Source organism: Molossus molossus, unplaced genomic scaffold, assembly GCF_014108415.1.
Source record: "Molossus molossus isolate mMolMol1 unplaced genomic scaffold, mMolMol1.p scaffold_m16_p_21, whole genome shotgun sequence".
In the NCBI taxonomy this organism is placed as follows: domain Eukaryota; kingdom Metazoa; phylum Chordata; class Mammalia; order Chiroptera; family Molossidae; genus Molossus; species Molossus molossus.
Genome location: NW_023425357.1, coordinates 37,475,059 through 37,494,922, shown reverse-complemented (window position 1 = coordinate 37,494,922; position 19,864 = coordinate 37,475,059). Strand labels below are relative to the sequence as shown.

Genomic DNA, 19,864 nt, shown 5'->3' with positions numbered 1-19,864 from the left:
CAGGGCACAGCATAAAGTCTTTAAAAAGAACTTTTAGGGAAAAGTTCTTTGTTTATTAAAGTTTCCTACAGGTACCAGAGAAGTCTCTGGCCTTAAAATTCTGGGAAGTGTCACCTGATGGGTGTGGCTCAGTGGATTGAGCATCGCCCCATGGACTGAGAGGTCCCAGTGTGATTCCTGGTCAAGGCACATGCCTGGGTTACAGGCTAGATCCCTAGTGAGGGGCATGCAGGAGCAGTTGATCGATGTTTCTCTCTCACATGGATGTTTCTATCTCTCTCTCCCTTCCTTTCTCTCTAAAAAATCAATAAACATATATGTTAAAAAATTCTGGAAAGTGTCTATAGGTTGACTAAAAGATGCCCATCACAACAACTCCCAGAAAATAAACTGGAACTTCAAATCATTCTCATAGACCTCTCCCTCCAGTCATTGGTCTCAGATGAGGCTGGGCTCCTCACATAAACAACATGCAGAGGTCTGATCCTTGGGCAAGAAAAGCTTGAAATCTCAGTCATTCCTGAGTTGATGTGGTCTGCAAACATTTTCTGTGCCATTCTTCTCCTGCAAACTGGGATTCAAGTCAAGCCAAGGAAAGGGGGCAAGAAGGAGGGAGTAACATGGAGCAGAAACAAAACCAGTGAGTGGAGGCAAGGGTGTGGCAAAAGTTGTTGATTTTAACCAGGAAATCAATTCGCACGATTGTAGGAACAAACCTAAAGGAACACCCACCAAGAAACAGTCATTGAGAACAAAGTTGTGACAGAACAAAGTAAGAAAAACAAAAGAATAAACTTGGCTAATTAAGTACCAATGTTGCTTTTATTCCATCTCATGAAGATTATCTGTTTATAAACCCGTCTCCCACAGTGAACCACCAATTCCACAAAAAGCATAGACCATCCTTCACCCATTTCTAAACCCAGCTTTCCTTCAGTAGGGAAATTAAACCACTTCTTACCATCTCTGCTGCCATCACCCTAATCCAAGCCTCCATCATTGATGCCCTACAGTGTTTTAATGATAATAACCACTGCATTTACAGGGCACATCTGTGCCAGGCACTGCTTTAAGTGCTTTGATGGAATACATTTATTAAACCCTCACAACTCTCTTGAGTTAGGTCCCATCATTTCAAACTGTTCTCACAGATCTCTCCAGTCACTGGTTTCAGACTTGGCTGTTCCTTCAGTTTCTCTCTTATAAACAATATGCAAAACAATAGTCCCCCTTTCACAGATGAGGGCACTGAGGCTCAAAGAAACTAAGTTCATCTAGGAGGCACAGTTAGACTGGCAGAACAAGGATGACCCTGAATTGACTTCCTGGTGTGCCCTGTCACCACCACACTGCCCACAACAACCAGAGTGAAGTGAGCTTTTCAAAACTTGAAACTTCAAAACTCTTCAATGGTTTCCTCCTCCTGCTAGAATAAAGTTGAAACTCCCACCACATCCTTTAAGGCTCCCTCACCCTTTCTGTTCCTTAATTGTACTTTGCTGACTCCAGACCTTTGCATTTGTTTTTCCCTCTTCCAAAAACACCCCTCTCCTGTTCACAATACTGGCTCCTTTTCAACCTTCAGGTCTCAGCTTCGGAGTCACTTTTGACAGCAGACCCTCCCTGGCCACCTCCTTCCATTTCATCTCCAGAGCACTTATCTGCACATGAAATCACTTCAGTCGTGGATCTGGCGCCTGTTCCCCCACCATCACCGCCCCCTCCTTAACACTGTGGGATCTGGAGATTGGCGGTTTGGAGCCCTCCGTGGCCCCTGGCGCACAATAGGCTCTCAGTGCAGATCCCAATGCAGATCTGTGAACCTGGTAAATACTAGAAGGAAGCCCCGCATTTTGACGGATCCCTGGAGCCAAGGCCGCGGGCTCCAGGCCTAGACGAGCGCAGAAGCCGCCTGGGCGGCGGTAGCCGCAACCCGATGGCTCAGGCCAGGCTTCGAGGTGAGAACCGCGGCAGTAGCTCCTCACCTGCGCGTCGTGGCGGCCGAGACAGGTCGGCTCCGCCAAGGTCACCCAGCGGTTCAGCCCTCGCTCTTGGCCGTCCACCCTCCCCAGGGCGGCGGTGCTTCAGACCCTCGCGGCCAGGACAGACCTCGGGACCGGGCGGCGGCGCACCCCGGAGCGGAGCCCCATCCTGGGCTGCGCAGCAGAGATCAGGCCGGCGAGTCCTCGGTCTCGGGCTCACGCGGGCTGGCAGTACAGCCGGGCCAGGCCGAAGCAGGCTGGGCCTCGTCCGGCGCTGGACCCGTTCCCCTGGCAACGGCGCGAGCTACGGCGCCCCACAGCGGCCAAACCGCGCTGGTCACTTCTCACCGGCACCCTGACTGAGCTGTGGCTTGTCAAGGACTTTTTGGCGCCTCAGCCGGCCCATTCCCCGTTCCATTACAGCTTTTCTCCTGGAAAACTCATTCCTCCACTACCCCAATCCACAGTTTGTCTTCTCGAAATCCTAACTTGTTCCAAAAGCGCCCCCTTCCAGTTTCTCAGGGAGATTCCTGCACATTTTAATCATGACAGTATATGCAGGGCACTGGACATATCAGGGGGAACACCCGTGAGATCCCTGCTCTTCATGGAGATTACAGACCAAGGGGAGACAGAGCTAGACAAATAGATAAATAGATAAATAGATAAATAAATAAATAAATAAATAAATAAATAAATAAGCAAGCAGGTGCCCCATAATATAAAGTATGAAATATAAGAGCTTAAAATATGCTGCGCAAAGTACCTCCTTTCTTTATTTCCTTTAAATCAAGCATAAATCCTACTGGGAGCGCCCATCTTCCAGGCATGTGTGAAATTCAATCTTGGTCTCCACTGAGCTCCTCTTACCTACGTTATTCCAAGGACCAGGATCTCCTACAGCAACAAACAGTCTGAAAAGAATCTTCTGGTCCTGGGTCCTCTCTGGCTCTGAGGCTATAGCCATTGTCCTATCCAAAAGGACTTTCAGGTTTAGGCTCTGTGGGGCCATGCCCGCCCCACCCCCACCCCCAGGGCTGACACAGGACAGGCACCTTCATCCTCTGTTCCAGGGCCTGTGCACTGTCTTTTCTTTCCCTGCCTGAGGAACCTCCCTGTGGACCTGGTTTCCCTGAAAGCTCTCCCCTTTTCCTTGGAGACACTAAGCATGGACTCACCCATAAACTCAGGCTTTCTTTCTTTCTTTCTTCTTCTTCTTGGAGGTGGCAGGGGGGGGACACTGAAGCTGAATAGGCTTCAGCCCCTCCCCAGGGACCCTTACCTAGATGTTCACTCCAACCTGGGTCCGTCACTTCCCATAATTAAAACCTGGTCATCTTTGGATGCTCCCTACAACTGCTGCTTCCTACTCGGGCTTTCTTTTAAAAGAAAGAAGAGCCTTTGTCTTCCGCCAGCTGTCTTATCCATATCTCCAAAGCCCTAAAATGGTGAGCAACTGGCTGGTTACCTGTTCAATATGGACTGGACAGAAAACATCCCAATCTCTAAAATGTATGCTCACAAGCACACAATAAAAGCAACATAATAACTCCTGCTCTGTCACAGGCTGGTTTTAAGTCTTGTGCAAGTACCTTTATCTCTCTGATTTATTATTATTTTTAATCCTCACCTGAGGACATACTTTTCATTGATTTTGGAGAGGAAGGGAGAGAGAGAGACATCGATGTGAGAGAGAAAGTTCAATCAGTTGTCTCCTGTATGCACCCCGACCATGGATCAAACCCACAATCTGGGCATGTGCCCTAAAACTAGGAATCGAGCGCTGGCTGGTTTGGCTCAGCAGTGAGAGTGTCAGCCCGCGGTCCAGAGAGACCCGGGTTTGGTTACCACTAAGGGCATGTACCTCGGTTGCAGTTTGTCCCCGGCCCTGGTTGGTCGTGCAGGTGGCAGCCACTCGATGTGTCCCTTTCACGTCGATGTTTCTCTCTCTCTTTCTCTTCCTCTCTCTCCCTCCCACTCTATCTGAACAAAAAATGAAAAAATGTCCTCGGGTGAGGATACAAAAAAACCCAAATACTGGGAATCGAACTCACAAATCTTTCGTGCACAGGATGATACTCCAACCAACTAAGCCATAACAGCCAGGGCTCTCTCTCTCTGATTTAAAGTCTTGTTTCCAGGATTGATAAACTCAAACTTGATGTGGAATAAATATTAATGCCACTCTGGCCTCAGAAATACAAGATGGCTTCTAAACTCTTATCTAGGATAGGAGAACTTAGGGTCAAACAGAGATGGTAACCTAGAAATCAAGGTGGAGAATGAGCCCATGTATACCCACAGGGAGAAGAAGTCCCCAGGAGTCACAACTATCTAAACTCTGAGTCCATCTGCCTTCCAGGCACCTCTCTTGAATCTTCCATGGGTATCTAGATGCAACACATCTCTACATGCTCCTCTTGGTCCTTGCCACAAACCTGTTCCTCCCCTTGGGCCCTCTAAAGGGTACTGCTATCTACTCAGTCTCCTTCTAGTCCTTGCCCATCTAACCTCAACAGTTCCCAAGACCAGGCAATCATCCCTCTGAAGCATGTACTGTGTTCTTCTTCCCACTCTACTCCAGCCCAGACCACAAGCATCTTCCTTGCTGACTACAGCAGTCTCCAGTCTGATCTCCCTTACGTCAACCTGCCTGCTTCCAGTCTATCCTCCTCCTGGCTGCCAGACTTATCATTCTTTCTTTTAATTTGTTAAAGTGGGTGGTAGTTCCACTTTAAAAAATTAGGTCCCCAAAATAGCAGCCCCCAAAGATGGCCACATCCTAATCTCTGGAACCTATGAATATGTTACCTTACATGGCAAAAAGGACTTTGCAGGATCTCGAGATGGAAGATTATCCATGTAAATTTAGTGTGATCACAATGGCCCTTTTAAGAAGGAGGCATAGCCCTGGCCAGTTTGGCTCAGCGGTTGAGTGTCGGCCTGCAGACCAGGGTTCGGTTCCCGCTAGGGGCACGTACCACCAAAAAAAAAATCAAGAAGGAGGCATAAAAGTCAGAGTGGGAGATGTGATCCTGAAAGTAAAAGTCAGAGAAATTTGAAGATACTGCACTGCTGACTTTGAAAATGGAGGAAGAAGCCATGAGCCAAGGAATGCAGAGGCCTCCAAAGCTGGAAAAGGCAAGAGAACATATACTCTCATAAAGCTTCCAGTTGAAACCAGTCTGCTGACATGTTGACTTTAGCCCAGTGAGACCCATTTCAAACTTCTGACCTCCAAAACTGTAAGATAATAAATTTTTATTGTTTTAAGCCACTAAATTTGTGGTTATTCGTTATAGCAGCAACAGGAAACTAGTACAGTAGGTTTCTAATAGGGTTTAGTACACATACGTATACCAATTAAAGCTGTTTCATTTGAAACAAAAATCCGAGTGACAGCTCAGATTCCCCTGATGTGTGTCTGAGACCTCTCTGAGGCCAAATTTGCTTTTTGTTTGTTTGTTAATCCTTACCTGAGGATATTTTTTCCATTGATTTTTAGAAGGAGTGGAAGGGAGGGAGGAGACAGATAGACAGAGAGAAACATCAAACTGGTTGCTTCCTGCACGTGCCCCGACCCAGGCCAGGGACTGAACCTGCCATCCCTTGACCAGGGATTGAACCTGTGACCCTTCGGTCCACACGCTGACGCTCTAACCGCTGAGCCAAATTGGCCAGGGCCAAATTTGCTTTTTAAAGGCATAGGCAGTTTGATGTCATCTGAGTCTGAGTCTGTCATCATCATATGGTCTCCTGAGTCTGTCATCATCATATGGTCTCCAATCCAGAACCTGACACTGCCCAGGGCATCACCTACTGAGGAATGCCAGCTGCCAGGTAGGTAGATGGCAGAAATCTTCCTAACATGAAAACATCACCTAATCAGTCTTTTGTTTAAGATAATGCAGAATTTCCTTTGCCTTTAGACAAATTAAAGCGCCAAAGCATGGCTCTCAAAGCCTCACTCAGCAAGCTTCTGTCTACCTCCTCATCCCTGTGCCCTGTGAGGCTTGTACAACTCCTGGAACCTGCAGCATTCACTTCCACCCCCAGGCCTTTTCCCACAGGATTCCCTTTACTTGGAGTGTTTTTCCAACTCCTCCCACCCCCTCTGACCAATTTCTTTGAAAATGTGACACATTTTCTGGAACAGAAGTCAGCCCCTTAAGCAGGACTTGTTCCTGCATAGAGCTGCTGTCCATGACCTACAAGGCAGGTCTGCCCAGGGTTCACAGGGAGAAAAAGCTCAGCTGTGGTTCATAAGGCTTGCACACACACGTGTGAGAAGATCTCAAGCTAGCGTACATGCCTCTGAGAATTGCCAGAAGACACTCCTAAGCAGCCAGGCAAAGGCAGCTCATCATGCCCTGGGCCAGAACCAGCAGCCTGTCCTTAGGACCTATGTGTGCTCAGGCTTCCTGGGACTTGTGACTTGTCCCAGGGCAGGTCAGTAGTTATCTGTTTCGGTCCCAGTTCTACCAGTCACCAGCTGGACAAATTCCCTAACCTCGTTAAATCTCAGTTTGATCCTATGTGAAATGTGGGTAACAATAGCTACTACATAGGGCTGTAAATGTGGTCAGGCCTATAAACACACAGAGTATTCAGTTGGTAGTAGACATTGATACACATAATCAGGACCTTATTTGTCTTTCTACCAGGAATGATGCTATACATTTCATCAACTAATAGAATTAAATTTTAATGAACACATTAGCCTGGGTGGGACATGGTCAGCCACAGCTCTTGTTCTCTGGGTCCACTTCATCTGGGTCACGGTACCCTTTCCAACGGGCCCTGGATGAGTCAGCCCATCCATTTGGCTGGTCCCCATGACCACCAGCAGCTCTTGCCCCAGCAAGCACAGCAGCCTCCTGGCTGGTCTTTCTGCTTCCAGTGTGGGCTCCCCACACTGTCAGTCCATTCTCCTCACAGCCTGTGGTTGTCTTTTTTTTAAGCCAAGCTGATTATTTTACTTCCTGCTTACAACCCTCAGTGACTCTCCCTGCTCCCCCAGGGAGTGATATTTCTATATGCCATAAAATTAGAATCAAAACCTCCTCCTCACCAGAACCTCTAAGACCTCCTTTGCCCTGTGGCTCCGGCTGACCTCTGCAGCCCTCCCTATGGACTCCCTTTCCTCAAAGAGCCAGGCTCCCTCTGTATAGGGCCTTTGCTTGTGATGCTCTCACTATTTGGAACATCACTTCCTCCAGGGAAAACTTTCTCTGACCCTCCCTCAGAATAGACGAAGCATTGCTGCCATAGAACCATGGGACTCTGCTTTCTAGTTTCTTATGTCAGTGGCTCCTTGATTGTGTAGTGATCTTATTAGGGGCTGCCCTCCAGCCAGCCAAAAAGACCACAAAGGGAGGAATGATGTTTTCTAGCTCACCATGGTTTCCCTAGCACAGAGCCTGGAACACAGTAAGGAAAGAGGAAAGGAAAGAACAAAGCAAAGGATAGTGCTATTTACAGGAATTCTTTTGTGAGGCCTTTTGTAAAATAATACTACTCATTGAATTCTTTTTGGTGTAAAATTGACTTTCCTATATTACCATCACTTCATAGTAAATCTATTTTTCCATGTGCCTCGTAAAGTTGTTTTTTATTTGCTACATTCAAGACATTTTCCTCCCATTAATTTTTCCTTGTTAAGTGGTTTTTATGACCTCTTTGTGCTTTAAGAAAGAACTGTCGCTCAGTATTTAGAATATTCTCTCAGCTTCCTTGGTGAGAAGGCTCTGGCAGTGTTCCTACTGTTGACTATAACCAGTGCCGCTTGGAACACGATGTCACCCCTCCAGAACTCTCTCGGATCTAGATAAAACCTATTCTGTATCTCCAGTTGGGAGCAAGGTGTTTGGAAACAGCACCTTATGCAACAGAGCTGCTGCAGGGTTGTCCCTTGCAGGCAAATGAAATAAAATTATGGTGTGTGGAAAATGTGTCCACAGAGTCCTAGGAACCAAAGACTTTAAAGCTTTGCTGCCAGTAATACAGTTTTTTTATTTTATGTTTCTTGGAAAACTGAAGGCTTATATTTACCACATGTGTTACCTAAGATGCAAAAGGGGGGGGGGGTATCCTGGGCCAATAAGGATTTTCATGGCAGCCTGGTCTGAGCTGCCCTTTTTGCAACTGACCTCCACCCTGCCCTGCATATGCTCCCTGGGAAGGGATATGTCCTCTCACCATTGCTTACTCATTTCTGTGGGGAAGAGTACATGCATGCAAAGTTGTTGGCTGTTCCTACTTTATTTCAGAACTGCACAGGGCTGAGACACCTTCATTTTTCCTCGAATACTTTACAGCAAATTATACATGGGAACTTCTCAGGCCTATTCCCAGTGGAATTTCCTTTGAGTGTTCATCGAAACCTTATGTAACCTGACACAATTATCTGAAAAGGCTCAGAATCCAAAAGAACAGTGCTCTGAGGTAGGAATGAAGGTCGGAGCTAGAAAAGAAGTGCTCTCCCCTGCCTGTGGACTGGGTCAGACTTCATTACAACAATGCCCAATTCACATCCAAAGAAAAATGCAAAACCCCTGGCGCTGTGACCAGTGGGCACTTTTGCTTCATCTCTCTGAACAAGGAATCTCTTAATGAGGTGCTTGAGGGACATTACAAAGCCCTCAACCTGGCTGGCGGTTAAAAATATTTCAATAACCACCTTGAACAACTGGCCCATTTCGGGGGGCAGGGGGCGGTAACTCCCTCCAATGACTCAAAAATCAACCCATTCTGTGAGTTGGGGGTCTCCTGCTAGCAGTTAGTGCTGCAAATGGTTTATATGTGGGGGTCTGGAATCCATATTTTCACCAAGTGGTCAGTCCAGGTGATTCTGACTCAAACCCCAGACCAGGACACAAATCAGGAGATGACCCCCATTCCTGAGAGCCCGTGGGCCTAGAAGCTTCTTTTTTTTCTCCTTTTGTTTTCACTTTTAGAAATCCCAGCCCTGCTCACTATTGCATACCAGCAGTGAGGGACCTCCGAGGAGAATAGGCACCACTCATAGGTGGTTGGCTTTTCAAGGAATTTGCTGGAGAAAATTTTAGGCCAGGCTGTGAACAAAACCCCCTTCCATCTGGTTTCAGTTTATTAAAAATAAATAAATAAATAACACACACAGGCCTTTCCACCAGCAATCAGAAAACAGCCACAGCTTCCCCAGGCCTGATATTAGCCACCAGGGGTGGGGCTGAATTATGTATATGCAAATAAATTAAACCAATCAGCCAACAGTAACTAATTTTTGTATCTTTTGCAGTTGTTCTGCCAATCAAAGTCCTGAATTAGGGGTGATGGAAGCTGTAAAGAAGCAAGTTTTGGAATTAGTTTGAACTCAGTTTTACCATCAGGAGACATGTTTCTAATCCAGAAGCAAATTTAAAAAGATTGATAGTCTTTTGCCTGGGTATTGCCCACTGCACAATGCCAACTTCCTAGGCTGAAGACCAGAGGTAGTGCTGCCTGATAGTTAGAAGCATAGTGTCTGGATGGTTGTGTGATGTAGGGCATGTCATTTAACCTCTCTGAGTTTGTTTTCTTACGTAAAGGAAGGGGGTATGTATAGGGAGGGGATTTCCAGGTGCACAGCCTAGATGGGTACCTCAGAAAATGGGGATGGGGGTTCAGTTCATGCTGAGGGATGCGGAGGTGAGTCAGCTATCTCCCAGGTTCTCAGGTTCCCAGATCATGTGAGTGAGGTGTTAGGAAACAGGCATCCAGCTACCTCTGGGTTCATTCCTTCACATCCGCAAGCACCTCAGGCTTGGTTTGTCCAAAATAGACCTCTGCTTCTGTCCTTCATCTGCATGCAGCTACAGGACTCCCAGCGTCCATTTTGTCCCGTCCCCAAGTCCATCTCCTGGCCAACTAGAACAGGGATCTCATTTGCTCAAGACCATGACCAGCTCCCCTTTCCTTCATAGTAAAGTCTAAAAGGCCCTGCAAACATGGCCCTGCACTAACACAGTTCTCAAGAACCCAGACTTTGGATTCAGGGACAACCTGAATTTGATTCTTGAGGCTGGTCCAAGATTCAAACCCAAGTGTATCTGAGTTTGAGACCTGAACAATTTTCTTAGCCTCTGGTCTCTCCGGACCGCAGGCCGACGCTCTAACCGCTGAGCCAAACTGGCCAGGGCGCCTTGGTTTTCTTGAATGTAAAATAGCAATAATGCTACCTACTACAAAGGGCTAGTGTGAGGCCTCTGTCCCCAACCAAGGGCTAGGACAGAGCAAGAGGTTTGGAGGCTAGTGCATGAAATGAAAAGAAAGGGTGATGTGGGAGGAGGGTGACTGTCAAAACTAGGGAAGATGATGTGACCATCTTCAGGCATGCTGAGTGTAAAGGGGCCTACGGGTATCCAAGGGAGGCATCCAGGGGCAGCTGGACTTGTGGGTCTGGAGTCAAGAGCAAGGCCTGCCCTGGCCAGTTTGGCTCAGCGGTTAGAGCGTCAGCCTGCGGTCCGGAGAGACCCGGGTTTGGTTCCCGCTAAGGGCACATACTTCGGTTGCAGTTTGTCCCCGGTCCTGGTTGGTCGTGCGGGTGGCAGCCACTCGATGTGTCCCTTCACGTCGATGTTTCTCGCTCTCTCTCTCTTCCTCTCTCTCCCTCCCACTCTATCTGTACAAAAAATGGAAAAATGTCCTCGGTTGAGGATAAAAAAAAAAAGAGCAAGGCCTTGGCTGGAAAGGAGTGTGGGAGTCACCAGCATGTGAATAGGAAAATGAGTTCATGCTGAGGAAGGGGTTCCCACAGCAAGAGGTTCACTAAAAGAAAGAGAAGCACCCTGGCTTGTTTGGCTCAGCGATTAGAGCGTCGGCCTGTGGACCAAAGAGTCACAAGTTTGATTCCAGTCAAGGGCATGTACCTTGGTTGCAGCTCGTCCCCAGCCGTGGTAGGGGTCATGCAGGAGGCAACCAGTTGATGTGTCTCTCTCACATCGACGTTTCTCTCTTTCCCTTTCTCTCTCTCCTCCCCTCCCTCCCACTATATCTGAAGATAAATTAAAAAATATCCTCAAGTGAGGAGGAAAGAAAAGAAAGAAAAGGGGAAGGGAGGGGAGGAAATTGAAAAGAAAAGAAAAGAAAAGAAAAGAAAAGAAAAGAAAAGAAAAGAAAAGAAAAGAAAAGAAAAGAAAAGAGAAAGGCTCCAGAAAGGGAGCCAGGGGTTAGGGGGATACCCACAGTGGTGACTTAACAGGTGCCTAAGGGAGAAAGGGGCTGGGGCATGAGGATTGGCCACAAGGCAGAGGCTTTAGGAAGCCAAGTTAGCTGAAAGCAGAGATGTGTAGGGTATTTGGGGACTAAAATGGCACTCACTGGTGATCTTTGGTGAGGTCAGGAGGGAAAGCTGACTCCAAACTAGACTGGGGGAGGGGAGAGTGGCAATGATGATTGTAGACAATTTTAGAGAAATGTTGCTGAGAATTGGGGAGGGGTGTGTGTCAGAACAATGCTTGAGGAAAAGGACTGAGGTGAAAGAAGTTCTTTATTGTGGTTGGTTACCAGTTGGAGAGGCCAGAACCCTCTGCGTGCTACTGGGGAGGGGGTCTGTCGTTAGTGTTTATACCCAAGGTGCCCAGCACAGGGCCTAGCACACGGTAGGATGGGATTCAGAACCCGAGTGTTGAGACTGGCCACTAAGGCCCCTCTGCCATTAGGCCAGGAGAAAAGAGTAATGGGGTGCCAGGGGTGAGCAGAGTGCAGGGAAGGGCCTCCTTGGGACTCTGCTGCCTCCTCCAACCTGGACCACAGAGGGAGGAAGAGGTGATAAGGGAGTGTTTTTACTCCAGGAACCCTACTGTGTAGTCAGGGGACAGAGCCTGAGCTCTTGAAGACTGTCACTTGGCACCTCACACCCAGCACTTTTGTTCCCCCACCTTCAATCCAGCAGTCACCTTCACTTTATCCCCTTCAGAACCACGCCCTCCCCCAAAGGCCAGCAGATGGTGCCAGTGAGCTGCTGGACTCAGCTGGAGGCCACGGGAGCCAGCCCCACCCATTCTGAGGCCCTCCAGAGCCTGGGGTATGCTAAAGGTTTGGTTCACCAGGTTTCTGACCAAGGGTGAAGGGGGCAGGACTAAGAATGAAGGGAGGCTATGGGCTGAGGGCTTAGGGGTGGGGTGGCTCAGGGCTCCCTCTCCTTCTGGTTGCCTTTCATTCCTTTGCCCCTGACAGGCCCTGCCTTATCTGCTGGGGCCCTTGCCCCCTTCCCTTCTCTTCTCTGGAGGCCCCTGCCAACCCAGACTCCTGGGTCTGGTAGAGGCTGGTTCTCTGCCCCTAGACAGGCACAACCTGGCACTAGTCCTCAGACAGGGCTGGGCCAGCCACTCCCAGCCATGACTACCCAAACCACCTTAATTCTATTTCCAGAACATCTCCACCTGATGAGGTCAGCTTACCCCTTGAGGAGGTCACAGGAGGCTGAAGCATAGATCCTGAGAAGGATGCATGGCCTCCTGACCTAGGAAGTGGGAGGAAGTGTGTCAAGGGAATATATATATATATATATATATATATATATATATATATGACAGATCATCTAGTCCCACAAAACCTAAACCACACAAGATTAACGGTTCCGTCCAAGGTGGCAGTGTCCCAGAGGCTAAGCTGGAAACACTCCCTCCCCATCCTAGCCATCCTATACTTTGCACTGAAAGACAATTTCCTACACCCCCTCTCAGCAAGTCTTTCTCCCCACTGCAGGCTTCCCAATGAATCAGGATTTTTCATGGTTCCTTCCTAGAACAGTGTAGGATCTTTGTTTCTCAGTCTCTGTTCTCATCTTGCTTTCCCACTTCCACCTCTGTACCCTTCAACTCCTGCTCTTGGCAAATGCTGGTACTACTTATTATGTGGCCTTAACCTTGAAGGCTGCCTGGGATCCCCACCTCACCCTCTTCTCCACAATCTCTTCCCAGCCCCAAAGGGAAGCCTTTAATGGACTAAAGCTGGAGAAACTATAGCCAGACTCTCAGTAAGATAACTAGAGCTGGGGTTCCACCAATCCAGGGTGCACAGCTCAGATTAGGGAGTCAGGCCAAGGGTGCTGGGCCATAGATTCAGGGTAACAGGAGTCATCAGGTTTTGCAACAACAAAAATGTTTCCCTGAGTTTCCAGAGGATGACCAGACCAAGGAAGAAAGAGTCACTGGAAATACAAATGTACTCACAGGCACAGAGTCATGGTACAGGAAGAGAGACATTCCACATGTGCATAGACAAGCCATGGACTTGAGAGTATACAAATACAGGCACACAAGGTCATATACTCAAGGGCACACAGACCCTCTCCAAGCAAGTCCTCCCAGGGCAAGGGCTAGTCTGTCATTTGTACTATAGCAGGAATAGGTGGGGATACCACAGTGCTCTGGGCAGGAAATGGATCCTCCACCCAAAGTCTGTCCCCTTAGGTTGTCTGGCTCCCAGCCCCCTCACTGACATTCCTCTGGCCCATCAGGAGGCCATACCTGGGCGGCAGAAAAGGCTTTAGAGGAGGCATGCTTGGCACAGCCTGGGCATCTAAAATATAGAATGGGCAACAGAACTGGGAGGGGTCCATGACATGCCAGGATCTAGTGCGGGCATAGATGAGACACTGGACAAGGCCCAGAAGTCCACAGGAAGCAGGGAGCCCCTCTGCCATGGGCTGCACCTACTGTCCTCAGCATAGTGCCTGGCAGCCAGATACTGGCACCAACTCCCAGTGCCTGGCAGAGTCCTGGCATGAATGCCAAGCATTAGGTGCCAGACACAGGGGTGGGCAGGGTGGGGGGCCTCCAGGCCACACACAAACACAAACCTTCATACATGCAAGGAGGGAAATGCACCTACACTCACATCACTTCTTTTATCCCTTGGGGAATCATGGGAACAGGGCAAGCATCACCCTGTCCTAGAGGCTGCCCTGACTTCCCAAGTGTCCCCATTGGCCTGGCTCTTGGAGTCCTTGGGAGGCCTAGACGCTTCCTGTGACTCTCATCCCCCTACCCCCACCCCCACCCCTTCCCCCATAAGCACCCCACACACATAAACTTGCGTAGCAGGAGGAGGTGGAGCTGGTGCATCTCCAGGGCTGGGAAGGGGAAGACAGAGCAAAGACTCTCAAGAACCTGGGAAGTCATTCTGCTTCCCCCCAAACCCCCGCCCCAAGCCGGTTTTGTGGCCCCGAGCAGCTTAAGTGTGAGTACGCGTCAGGGCGTGTGTGCGAAGGCCCTGCGGCCACGCATGGCGTGGGAGTGCGGCGGCGGCGGCCGGGTAGGACCGGCTGGTTCTCTGTGGTGTTCCGGCCCAGCGGCCGCGGCGTGCTGTCCGTACTGTGCGTTTGAAGGGAGGTTGTGCGTGTCCTCAGGTGTCCCAAGCAAGTGTGAGCTGGCTGTGTTCACCAGGGAGCGGCGGCTCGGAGGCCCGGAAGCGTGTGTGGGGGCGCAGAAGTTAGCGGATACGGACCACGAGGGCTAGACTGATTGGCCCTCTCCCAGACACGGCCGCGGCGAGGCCTCTCCTCTTTTAGTAGCTACTTTGGGACTTTGTTCAGGCTTCTTCGAAAGCAGTTCTGGCTGAGGGGGCGGGGCGGAGGCGGGGGCACCTGCCCCGCGCAGGGTGCCTGGAGGGATGGAGAAAGGCCACGCCCCTTCTCCTCCGCTCCGCCTACTCTCCGCCCCTGGGGCTCTTTATAAGCTCGGCCCGAGGGCGAACCGAGAAAGCGACTATTCCTTCCATCCCTGGCTGTTTTTCTGCTGCACCCCACACCCCTAGCCCTGGCCTTGAGTTCTTCCCCGCGACCCCCAGCCCAGCCACTGCCCCAACCCGCCCCAGCCCGGCCCGCAACCATGGAGCGCTGGCTTTGGCCGTCGGGCGGCGCCTGGCTGCTCGTGGCTGCCCGCGCGCTGCTGCAGCTGCTGCGCGCAGACCTGCGTCTGGGCCGCCCGCTGCTGGCGGCGCTGGCGCTGTTGGCCGCGCTCGACTGGCTGTGCCAGCGCCTGCTGCCCCCGCTGGCTGCAATCGCCGTGCTGGCAGGCGCCGGCTGGATCGCGTTGTCCTGTCTGGCGCGCCCGCCACGCTTGCCGGTGGCCACTCGCGCGGTGCTCATCACCGGTGAGTGCGCTGGGTGCGGAGCGCGGGGATTCCAGGCTCTAGGGCGGGACTGGATACCTAGAGGGTTCCCATGGGCACACGAAGGCTAGGAGGGCACCCCAGCTCAGGAGTAGGAGAATCCCCTTCCCCTGGGTGCAGGGAGCGAACCAAGTAGGAAGCAAATCACCTCCCCAAGTCCGGGTTAACTACCTGCTGCAGCGGGGAGTGTTGGAGGGAAAATGAGGCAGAGAGTAGGCAGGTGCGCAGGGGAAACTGGTGCCTGAGAAAGATGGAGTCTCCTGGAGTTTGGGGTTTCTGCTATGCCCCTCCCCAAGAGAGCAGTCTCTGAGGGATTTAAGATAGTCACCCCTTGAACTCTGCCTAACATCCCCACATGGGATGCCCCATTTCTTCCCTGGGGCCAGAGAAAGGTGCTTAGATGGGCAGTTGGGACCCTCACTACCCAATTGGCTGGGATCCTTGGAATCCAGAAAAGCTTGAGGTCACTATGAGAAGCAGATGGGCATTCAGCTGCCTCTCAGATCTGGCTGACCACCCTCAAACTGCTGAGGTAGAATCCAAAGTCTGCACCCCAACACCCCCTTTCTCCTGGTCCTTTGTGCCCAGGAAGGAGGCCTTACAGAATTAGGCTCAGGTGTCTCTGGCTGCCTGGCTGAGCTCCCTTTGTCTGGAGCAGGGAATAAATCTGTCACCAGATAGAGGGAAGGGAAAGGGGGGCTGAGGCCCCAACGGAAATGGGGAGGGGGCAAAAGGCCAGGGGCATTGGCTCCGTTTTATGGGGGAGGGCAGCCTGGTCTCTCCCCCAACTCCGATAGCTTTGGACAGGTGCTCTGGGCTCTACCTTTGCACTGGGCTTGGGCTGGGGGCAGCCACCAGACTTGCTTCTCGGAAATCTCAGTCCAGTAGGGGGCCCTGCATGATCAGATGGAACTCAGAGAACTTCTCAGAGACCATCCTTGATCTGGGCCTCAGAGGATAGGTGGAAATAGGTGGAGTATGGAAGGTGTTTTGTATGAGACAAAGACTGTAGAATAAAGGCTTGAGGCAAGAATGAGCATGGTCTGGATAGGGGTCAATCAGTAGTCCGTCTGGCTGCTAGGATGTGGTGGGATGTGAGGTTGTTTCCTCAGGCGGGGCCTTGAGTGCTAAGCAAGAAGCCAGACTGTGCTGAGGCAGGGTAAGGGTAGCATGAGGGCTTTGGGCTTCAAGCAAAGAGAGTGGAGATAGAGAAGGGCTCCGGCTGGAAAGAGGAGACCTGAATTCAGAGGACAGTAAGAAGCCTTAGGGGACTCCAGTTTCAGGGGTTTGAGGAAGAAAGATGACAGACCCTCCAGGTATGAAGTGGGGACTAGATTGTGATCTGCCCCCAGAGATGGGATAGCTCCCCTCCTACCTTCTAATTTTTGAGCTGCCTCAACAGAACCCAGGCCATCTGCAAGTACTAGTGTCTTTCCTGAGAGCTCATATCAGGCTTTGGTGCTGCTTACTTCTAGCCTTGAGTCTGAGAGGGAGGTATGAGGAGGGATGCCTTCTGTGACTTGGGCACCCCCATTTCTGGTTGCAAAGCCCCACAATGGGGGAAGTGAAGAGGACTGCCCAGCCAACCCCATCTAAGTATCAGGTATAAGCCTCCAAGTTTCCTAATGCCCAAAAACTCTGGAGGTCCCTCACCACCTGACTGTGAGACAAGTAGATGATCAATGATCAGGCCCTGCCCCACCTGCCAGAGCTGCCACCTACCCCTTCCTGAGAATGCCCCTGACCAAGGCTACTCGAGAAGCTCAGTCCTGGGGTCAGGGTTTGAGCCGTGTGGCCAGGTGCCTTGTGTGCATATCTGTACGCTGATGGGTGGCAGGGGTCTCATGAGAGTGAGCCAGTGTGTTGTTCACAGCTCACTGCAGGTAGGTTGGAGGTATGTACGGGTATGTGTGTGCAGGTGAGTAAGGGGGTGTGTGCAAAATGTTGTTAATTGTGCTGGGACAAAAGAGGTAAGGCTCTGGGAGGAGGCCTCGTTTCTTTGTGAAGGGCCTGTCTGCTCTGGGGTGGGGGTGGGGTTGCTTAGGCAAGTAGATACACATGTGCTCACTCCTCTGCCCCAACTAGACTTGCCCAAGAAGGGCCCCCCAACCTAGACTGGCTGGCAGGCCCCCAGCCACACAAAGCCCAGCTCGAAGCCCTCTGCCCAGCTTCGTTGCCTGTCTCACGTTGCAGGGAGTGGGTGCAGAGCCATCCAGGGGTGGGAAGAGCCATCCAGGAGTGGGAAAGCAGAGCAGCTTTGCAGCTTCCGCTCAGGGGGAAGGGCAGTGAGGGAGGAGGTTCTGTCCACAGAACCAGGATGGGAATGGGAACAATCAAGGAAGCAGGGGTTTATCAGACCCCAGCTCTGTCTCTGCCTGGTGGTTCTTCTCTACATACCAAAGACAGGAAGTTATGCCTGCAAGAGTGGTAACTGACCTCAGGTCACACTTGGTTGGTGTGGGAAGGGATTAAAATGCAGGTCTGTTCTTTTCTCCATCCATCATTGTCCCTGTCCTGGAGGCAAGTGGTCTGGAGCTCAGAGAATGCCCCACTGTTGCCACTGATTGAAATTCCAAAGGTGGGGATCAAGGGTGAGTTGAGATGGGCCTCCCCCTTGCCTAGAGCCTGGACAACAGTAGGGAGTGTTGAGGTTGGGAAGGTAGGCCAGCTCAGGTTGGGCAGGGCCTGGAGAATGGGAGCAGAGGGTTTGAGCTTCATCCCACACAATGTGGGAGCCTTGGGAAGGTTTTCGCAGCAGAGTTATATTGTCATTTTTTGAAAGATCCCTCTGGCTGCTTAGGCAGAGAATATATATAAGGGATTAAGATGGGATAGGACTAAAGAGGGGGCTGTTTCAGTGTCCAGGTAGGAGGAAGAAGCCTGGGCAAGTGCAGCGAGAATGGAAGGAAGGCTGTGAGTAATACTGAACATGTGAGTGGAAGCTTGATATCAAGCAGGCAAAAGGACATGAGGACTGGGACTAGATCTCAGTAAGGTCAGGACTCTGTCTCAGGTCAGCCTCTGTGCTGGCTAAGTGACTTTGGGAAGCAGCTTAGCATTACTAGTTTCCTCCTATTTAAAGTGGGGCTCATAAGCCATGTTTGATGGAGTTGCTATGGGGAGTCAGGGAGATGACAGCTGTGAAAGAGATGAAGCTCAGGCCTCACCCAGGGGGCAAAGCCTGCCAGAGGTGGATCTAGGAATGGAGGGAGGGCTGCTGACTGCTGGTAGATTGGGTGTCCAGGGGCCTGGATCCCATGTGGACCCTGGTGATCCTAGAGTTGTCTCAGGCTGGACTAGACCACAGTGGGAGTTCACTGACTATCCTGTCCTGGCCAGGCTGTGACTCTGGTTTTGGCAAGGAAGCGGCCAAGAAGCTAGATGCCATGGGCTTCATGGTGCTGGCCACCGTGTTGGACTTGGATAGCCCCGGCGCCCTAGAGCTGCGTGCATGCTGTTCCCCTCACCTACGGCTGCTGCAGATGGACCTGAGCAAGCCAGCCGACATTAGCCGCGCTCTGGAGTTCACCAAGGCCCATACCACCAGCACAGGTCAGTGGACACGGCTCCTCAGGGAGCAGTGTGGCTGGGTGGGTGTGAAGGGGCAGGGATTTTAGGTTTGCTGCTGGGCTGACCCACAGCTTCTCTCCCTGCTCCATGCACTCAGGCTTGTGGGGCCTGGTCAACAATGCAGGCTTCAATGATGTTGTGGCCGATGTGGAGCTATCTCCAGTGGCCACATTCCGCAAATGCATGGAGGTGAACTTCTTTGGCACACTGCAACTGACCAAGGGCATCTTGCCGCTTTTGCGCCATTCCAGGGGTCGCATTGTGACCCTAGGCAGCCCAGCAGGTGAGTGCACACCCACACTGCAGCAGAAAAGGAACCCCTCAGTGGGGAGGGATGCTGGAGCCACTGGCCCAGGCTGAGCTGCTTCACCCCCAATCCATCCCCAGGAGACATGCCATATCCATGTTTGGGGGCCTATGGGACTTCCAAAGCAGCTGTGGCGATGCTCATGGATATATTCAGCTGTGAACTTCTGCCCTGGGGGGTCAAGGTCAGCGTCATCCAGCCTGGCTGCTTCAAGACAGGTGAAGATCAGGGTTAGGGGTTAGTTCGAAGCCTGGGGCTGGAAAAGAGGGGTGGGCATGGTCTTATTTTCGGCAGGGACAGGTTTGAAGAATGGGCATGGCTTTGGCAGGAAGCGGGTCACTGGTTAGTTGGCTTCCCTAACTGACCCCATGCTAATCTTACCACTTTTTCCCCAGAGTCAGTGAAAAATGTGGGAAACTGGGAGCAGCGCAAACAGCTGCTGCTGGCCGGCCTGCCCCAAGAGCTGTTGCAGGCCTATGGCAAGGACTACATCGAGCACACGCACGGGCAGTTCCTGCATTCTCTGAGCCTGGCACTGCCCGACCTCAGCCCAGTTGTAGATGCCATCATTGACGCACTCCTGGCAGCTCAGCCGCAACGCCGCTATTACCCGGGCCATGGCGTGGGACTCCTGTACTTCATCCACTACTACCTGCCTGAGGGCCTGCGGCGCCGCTTCCTGCAAGCCTTCTTCATCAGTCCCTGTCTGCCAAGAGCACTGCAGCCTGGCAATCCAGGCCCTACCACCCCCCAGGATGCAGCCCAAGACCCAGACCCAAACCCAGGCCTTTCCCCCACTGTGACCCAATGAGCAGTGTGCATACCTGGCCTAACTCTTCCAACAGAGGAGGCCCCATGAGCCCTTGGC

General features: G+C 51.2%; 1 protein-coding gene across 1 annotated transcript; it reads left to right on the top strand.

Annotated features, from left to right (window-relative positions):
• Positions 1–14,836: 14,836 nt before the first annotated feature.
• On the top strand, positions 14,837–19,807 carry HSD11B2 (hydroxysteroid 11-beta dehydrogenase 2). The gene is made up of 5 exons (XM_036275509.1): positions 14,837–15,101; positions 18,459–18,671; positions 18,787–18,972; positions 19,077–19,214; positions 19,392–19,807. Exons 1-5 carry the CDS (start codon positions 14,837–14,839, stop codon positions 19,805–19,807), a joined length of 1,218 nt encoding a protein of 405 aa, XP_036131402.1.
• The last annotated feature ends 57 nt before the right edge of the window (positions 19,808–19,864 follow it).